At 39.3% G+C, this 7,904-nt stretch overlaps 1 protein-coding gene across 1 annotated transcript; it reads left to right on the top strand.

Moving 5' to 3' along the window:
* The first annotated feature begins 308 nt into the window (after window positions 1-308).
* LOC104588304 (mitogen-activated protein kinase kinase kinase 18-like) lies at window positions 309-1,814 on the top strand. The gene has a single exon (XM_010246176.3). The coding sequence runs from the start codon at window positions 477-479 to the stop codon at window positions 1,794-1,796; it is 1,320 nt and encodes a 439-aa protein (XP_010244478.1). The 5' UTR covers window positions 309-476; the 3' UTR covers window positions 1,797-1,814.
* The last annotated feature ends 6,090 nt before the right edge of the window (window positions 1,815-7,904 follow it).

The following is a 7,904-nucleotide window of genomic DNA, read 5'->3' as shown; positions in this document are numbered from 1 at the left end:
GCCCAAATTTCGCCCCAGAAATCTTGGCACGTGCTCACGTGTCTTCATGTGGGTGGTATCATTCTAAGCCAAGCAACCGCCGTCCAGTCGGAGTCGGCCAAAGCTGTCAACGCTATTTCCTTTTCCACGTGGCTCACTGTGATAAAGAGAGGGAGAGAAGAAAAATGGCCGCCCTTCTCCCTTCTCTTTAGAGCAAATCACAGGAATACTTAGAAAAGAAACCAAAGAACCTCCTCTCTCCACTCTCCAACCAACCAAATTTATAAGAAACAGATCATCTTCGTCATATTAATCCCTTTCTTTTTTTTTTCAAATATAAAGAGAAAAAGAGAAAAGAGAGGTGTCGTGTGTCGTCTTACCTTTCAATTTCATCCTCCTTTGTATATATAAGAGCTACCCAGCCAACTAATCCAACCACAATCCAACTCAGACTCCTCCCTTCTTTCTCTCCCTCTCTCTCTATTCCCCCATCTCTCATGGACTGGACAAGAGGCCGCACCCTCGGTCGTGGGTCGTCGGCCACGGTCTCTCTCGCTACAGCTGTTCGGTCCGGGGAGACGGAGATCTTTGCTGTTAAGTCCGTCGAGCTCTCGCGGTCTGAGTTCTTGCAGAGGGAGCAGAGAATTCTTTCTTCTATCAGATGTTCTCGTATTGTTGGGTATAGAGGATGCGACATCACCTCCGAAAATGGTCAGCTTTTGTACAACTTATTCATGGAGTACGTACCCGGTGGCTCACTTACGGATGCAATTCAGAAGCAAGGCGGCCGGCTCGACGAATCTGCAATTCGATTGCATTTACGCCAAATTCTGGGGGGGATACATTATCTTCACACCAGTGGTTTGGTCCATTGCGACATTAAGGGTCGGAATGTTCTAATTGGAAAGGATGGTGCCAAGATTGCAGACTTGGGTTGCGCCAGATGGGTCGATCAGGTGTCTGAATCGATGTCCATTGCCGGGACGCCGGTCTTCATGGCACCTGAAGTCGCTCGTGGGGATGAACAGGGGTTCCCTGCCGACGTCTGGGCTATTGGGTGTACGGTGATTGAGATGGCCACCGGACGTCTCCCGTGGTCGGACGCTTCCGACCCGGTCTCTGCCCTTTACCGAATTGCGTTTACGGAAGATACGCCGGAATTGCCGAATTGCCTGTCCGAACAAGCAAAGGATTTCTTAAGCAAGTGTCTAAGGAGAGATCCAAAAGACCGGTGGACGATTAGTCAACTTCTTAAACATCCGTTTGTGGATGAACCCAGTTCCGGTCTCAACCAAATTCAGGACTCTGCTTCCAAATCTCCAACGAGTATATTGGATCAAGCCTTCTGGGACTCACTCGAGGAGCCGGAAACACCCCGGAGCCTTCGCTCTCTGAATTCTCCAGCTGAGAGGATCCAGCAGTTATGTGGGAACATTTCATCATCGTCATCTCCAAGGCTACCCGACTGGAGCTGGGACAATAGTTGGATCACAGTCAGAAGCAACAGCACCACCACAACTAACAACTGCTTCCAGGAGGTGGAACAAGATAATTCCTTGAGCCGGGACCAGAGTATGACCCCAGCCGATGAACCCACAACGGTTAATGGGTCATTTACAGTTAGCGACGAAGAGCTCAATTTTTATGGAAGCTCTGGCGTCAATGAGGATTCTATGAATTACTCTGTTAATGATATTAGTGGTAGGATAGGATCTGATATTGACTGTAAATGTGATAACGTTTTATCTAGAAACAATATCAATTACGAGAATTTGTTTCCTTCAATCAAAATTCTCTTCAACGATATAAAAATATAGTATAAGTCGATCAGGCCATCTCTCTCTCTCTTTCTCTCTCTTCTTCCTTTTCTTTTCTCCTTCTTAAAATCTATTTTAGTAAACCCATCTTTCCCCAATTAATTTTCTTTGGGTCTCAAAGCCTCCATGGTTTAATCCTCCTCGACGAAGCAACGGTCCCAGACGGCGAGCAGTGGTGGAGGCGGGGGGAGGGCCGATTTGTCGATCTGAAGTGATGGGCGAAGACTTTGAAAGAAAGTCGTCGGTGGCAGGTCAACTTCTCATTCCATAATCTAAATGGTAGTGAGCTCAAGTCAATCTTTAGAGCTCCTATTCTCTACATTCCACTCTGTTTTCGTCTATTTGGAGTCGGGGAATTTGGAATATCGTATAAGTTATAACCCAAAGCCAAGACCGAGTTGACGAGTTTAGCCCAATTAAGGTGCTTCTTGATAAGATTTGGGTGGGGGCCCAAGCCCAACAAAGGCCCCTAATCTACTATTGTTTAGTAGAAATCCCCAGATCGTAATTTGTAAGTTTGTTACCATCTGAGATCTGACTGGGTTGTTCTTAGGAAGATCAACTTTTGTTGGTGAAGAGAAAGGATGAATTGGACCAACTAAAGACTTTATGGGGTCTACGTCTATTCTATCATCAAAACCCATCTATCTCTTTATCAAATCTGGTATTGGCTTTTGAGTTAGTTTTCTCAATTCATCACTTAAAGCCCTGAATCATAAAAAGGTCTCAAAGCTTTTTTTTTTTTTTTAATTTTTTCTTGGGTACGTAATAAGTAGTTGACATTGTTATGCCTCCAAATTGCAGAGAGTAAGCAAAATGGGTGAATAGGGAAGGTTAGGGAATCCAGCCGTTGGAATTCAGAAGCAATGGTTGTTTAATGGAATGGGTTGACAAGTGGGAATGGAGATGGGATGATGAAAATCAGTTAAATAGGTGACGTGAAGGGTGACGACTGACGATAGTGAAGGAAGTCAGCGACGAGACAACAATGAGTGGTAGGAGGTCAACCTCTCTCTCTCAGATAGAGAGAGATAGTGTGAACAGGCACGACTTTTAATTGGGTGGTTTGGTCAACTGAACCGATTCTGCCTTTTGGGTAGGTCTTAGCGTTGAACCCACGAGCGCCTTTAGTTACAAGGCCCACAGACACATGCTACATAAGTAGTAGATAGTACATACAAAATTAAGATAGATGTATTAATTAGGTCGGTCATTCATCTTCGATCGATTGGCAAATGGCAAGCAGTTAGGAACTCCACTAAAATACTGATGATTTAATGAGAACCCGCCTCCTTGAATAATTTATCCACTCTATATACACGTTTACGTGTTTTTACCAATTCAAAAATAATAATAATAATTGCCACATCTCAAGGAGGGCACGTGGAATTAAGTTGAAAAAAAAAATCTAAAACCAAATCAGCAATTGGGGTGTGGGGGTGGAGCCCTCACGATGGTACGGATCTAATTCAGATTTGTCTTTATTTTGAGATTTAGGGTTTTCCACGAGACAATTCATTGCTGATTTTATGAATTTATGCTTCTCTTTCGCTTGTGAATGTTGAACGACATAAATCTATGTGTCCTCTCTCTTCACTTTTTTTCATCTTTATCCAAATCTGCATTTCTGGGTTTTGCGCAACACATAACCATAGCTTAGTTTTAAAACAGTTGTTGATGACCTGGGTGATTTAACCATTTGATCCAAACAATAGTTTCTAGGTCATTTTGTTATTGTTTTTATTTTATTTTTCTAATTTTTAAAAATATCATGAGCTGACCATTCAAACTGAACGGTTGAACCCTTCAACCCAAAATCCGGTGGCCAAGGCAGTTTCATTTTGAGAAAGATTTTTAAAACCTTGCTACAAACACAGGTGGCATTCCAATTCTCATTTGATCACCCACTCTACCCTGAAAACTTGCGTTCCTCATCCTTTTGAGCTATAATTTGGAATCAAACAATTGCATTTAACATATCCCAAACAAAGTTCCAAGACAATATATCTTTTATTTTATTCCATTCAAAACTTTCTCATGATGATATTGTATAGGATAAATCTATAATGTTAGAAAAATATGATAGATCAAAAACCCCTCGTGAATTTTGATAAATAACATTTGATTGGTTGACACAAAATACAAAATTTGTGAGTTTTAACAACCCACGATTTATTTCAGTGTTGATGAAAATCCTTGTGAATCACAAATATCGTCTTCAGTTTTGGAGAGAATAGTAGAGAGATAAGTGATGAAGAAAACACGTCAGAATTCAGAAAACGTGAAATGCATTAAACGAGCATAGGTAGATAGGTTGCATGATGAATCTACTGTTTGGAAAAACAAATCATTACAAGAAGGAAAAGAAAAAAAGTAAATTACTATGGATATGTATGAGTACCACTTGCCAAAGTTTTCAAAGGATGTATGCTAAACCGGAGGGTGAGATTTATTTCAAGCAGTGTTTTCCAACCGTTGGTTAACCCGGATGGTGGGACCATTCAGCCCGGGAAGCATCTAAGCAATCAGTTACATTTTATTCTTAACCTGATCCTTGGTAAAAAATCATTGACTTGCCCTGCAATTCGCTGATCTTTGGGCGATTGAATCATTGATCCGTTTGATCTGAATAACAGTTGTGGCCTTTTTATTTTAGTTAATTATTTTTTAAATTGGAATGGGCCATCCTTGAACCGAACAATTGAACCACTAACCCAAAAACCGATGGCCAAAGTGATTCCAGTTCCAGATCAATTTTTAAAACCTTGATTTCAAGTTATATTTCCAAAGGTTTAATGGTTATTCTCCTAGCACACAAGGAGCCTTTCAACAGCAGGAATACTTCTTTTATCTCCTAGCCTATTTATATTTGCACAAGTATTAAGTAGAGGTTTAAAGATCATCTTTCAAAAAGGATATGTTCCATTTTATTCTTTTTCAAGGGGCTATAATTTAATCTCCCATAGTTTGTTTGCAGATGATGCAACCATTTCTCTAGTTACATTACAAGAAAAACGGTCTAAGGCTGCCGTGTAAGTAGCTGCCAGCCTAGATTAGTACCGCCGCTTTTGGTGGTCCGTCCGAGGTGGTCCAAACTTCATTAACGCAATGGTCTGTCTGAACCGCCGGCTTAGTGTTATTAAAGGTGGCATTTTGGACATCCCATTCTAAGAACACCAGAACCCTTCATCCAAAAATCTGCAATCTTATTGGTACAAGGGGTATTGTTCATCCAAGACCCATTCGCCTTTAAACAAATCACACCCTTCACCATCCTCTCCTAGGAACCCTGTCTTTTCATCTTGAGCAGTAACATCGAAACCCAACCACCTGAACTTCTTCAACTGTCAACGAATGCGAAGCCCTCTAGTGATACATAAAGCACAAGGCTGTAACAGAGAAAAACTCAGGTGTCCCAAATGATGGCTCATGCAGTTTCAATCGCTTGACCCTCTTCAGAATCTCCCAGCAAGGCACGGTTTCTGGGTCTTGAGCAAGTGGAATCTTAAACATTTGGAAGGGAATGACCGATGAAATGGGCTATTCTTCAAGAAACTTGAAATGGGTTTTCAAAGGGACGACTGTCTTCCCTTATGCAAGCCTAACACAAATGAAACATTTCTCCACCAATGACTCGAAGAGAAATGAAGAAGAAAGATTGTTCAGAATCAATGGCTTCCTCCGTGAAGAGCGACCGAGAAGAAAGATTTTTGGAATCAAAGTTAGATACTCAGATTCCCTCACTTTGGACTTGAACGCAAGGCGTGAAGGAGCAGAACAACGTGGGATTCCCTCTCTTTGGCGTTTTACCAATATGTCTATTGGAATAAAGTAGGGATGGATCGGTTCAAATCCGGTTCAAAGTTACAAACTTTAGAAAGACCTCCGCCCAATACGCGTCTGTAAATGTTTTGGTTTTCTAGGCAACGGCCTTCTCGAAACCGCCACCTTAGTATTCTTTGTACCGGCAGTCTTAAAGACCACCGGCTCTAAACGGCTGCCTTAAACCATTTTTCTTGTAGTTCTAGAAGGAACAAGAAAGGATTGGCAAATCTCATGGAGTTTATTTATTTCATTGTCCATCCTATAACGAGAAGGGAATCCGTCAACATGATCAAACAAGTTGACTGGTTTTATTCAAAAACAACTACTTCCTTTTATTTATCTTGGTGCTCCCATTGGCAATGAAAGCCCTCGCATTAGAAATTTTGAATATTTTGTTGAGAAAAATAGAAGGTTGGAAAGCTAAAATTTGGTGTTAGGCTTCACTAGATTGGTTTGTGTAAGGTGTACAAACCTATACATGAAGGTGGCGTTGGAAATTGGAATAAGGTCCTTGTTTGATGTGATAAAAGTTTTCCATCTCAAGGCTTGGTTTAATCTTATGAAGAAGATATCTTGATGGGCTCAATTTATGATCTCTAAATATGTAAAAGTCATCCTAATCCCACTTCTTTATTCGCCTCAATCTGTCACCAGATTTTGGAAGGTAACACTGGATTTAAAGGTCTTCACTCTCTCAATTCAATGGATGATAGGAAGAAGTGACTTATCTTTTGGGCATCGTAATTAGTTGGGCTTTGACACTCTTATCATCAAGGGGGTGTTCTTTTTTTTTTATTTATTTTGAGAGGAGGAAAGTTGGTCAATGGGATTTTGGTTTCCATTGACCAAGAATCTCATGTTCTTTTTTCAAATTAATTTGGTTTCCAACACTTGAATGTGACAAAAATGCCTAAGATTGATAGTAGGATGCCGAGGACATCAAGTTTAACCGGGTTCCAAATCAAAATGGTTTTTGGAATTTGGTTTTAGCGCACATCCCTAGAAAAATTGAAAGATCAGATTTTGGATTCTCATCTTATGTTAGATAGTTCTAATGATTTTCTCTGGGGACCCAATACAAATGGTCTCTTCTTTGCGGTCTGGGCTTGGGATTTGGTGAGTGATTGAGATCTGATCATTTTCTGGATAAATTTGCATGGGTGCAAGGTCTCCAGTCTAGAATATCCATGTTTATGTGGTCATTCTGATGTTCTTATAGAAATATAATTACGTGGATTATACATACATACATATATATATATATATATATATATATATATATATATATATATATATATCAAGAATGCATTAGTAAGCAAATATCAAGAATGCAAGCACAAACAATCATGTCCTTTAAGCTCTCAACATTCTGATCAAAGCTATTAAAAGAAGGTGGATTATGTGGTCTTTTGTTTTTTGGAAAATTCCTATTTTAGGCCATGTTTGGAAGTGCTTAAGTTAAAAATAAGTGCTCATTCAGATAAGCACTTATTAGCATTTGGCATCCAAAATTTTCAAGTGCTTATTTTAAAAAATAAACATTGATTTCATATTGGGTGTTTGATAGTCTTTTTCTCCAATAAGCACTTAGATAAGTATTTGTGACTATTTTGTCCTTCATATTCTTTTAAAATTTTAAAATGTACCCTTATGAAAGTACTTTTATTAAATTGATTTTATAAAATTTATGAAAGTATTTTTACAGAAGTGCTTTTATGAAAGCATTTTTACAAAAGCACTATAAAATTCAATTAGGGAATTTCATAAGTGGTATTTTAAAGATCAACTAGGGATAATTATAGAAGAAAAATTTGAATAAGTATTTATTGTATAAGCACTTAAAAAAAGTTGGAAATTAGACTTAAAAAATAAGTACTTATTTTTAAAATAAACACTTATTTTGGACTTATTTTCCAAATACTAATAAGTGCTTAATTACCCAAATAACACTTATTTTAAAGCATTCCCAAACATGGTCTTAGTTTCTGGTTAAATTAACTGTAGTTGGCGCTAGTTGGAGTAATCTGGGCTCTGGTGGGATTGGCGGCATTGTGAGAAACGTGTCTAGGGTTTGTCTCTTTGCCTTGTAATTCTATAACCCATTATGGCCATACTACATGTATGCAAGCTGAATTTTTGGCTTTTCATGATGGCCTTCACTTATGTCTTACAACTGGCTTCATTTCTGTAGAAGTGGAAAGTAACAATGACACTCATGAATCGAGGCTTCCTACCCTTGGTTGGTGTATTACACTTTAAAGGAAATTAGAAAAGTTCACATCT

This window comes from Nelumbo nucifera, chromosome 1 (assembly GCF_055504915.1).
Source record: "Nelumbo nucifera cultivar China Antique chromosome 1, China Antique-T2T, whole genome shotgun sequence".
NCBI classification, from domain to species: Eukaryota; Viridiplantae; Streptophyta; class Magnoliopsida; order Proteales; family Nelumbonaceae; genus Nelumbo; species Nelumbo nucifera.
Note: the sequence above shows the minus strand (reverse complement) of the source record. Positions and strands in the feature narration are given on the sequence as shown.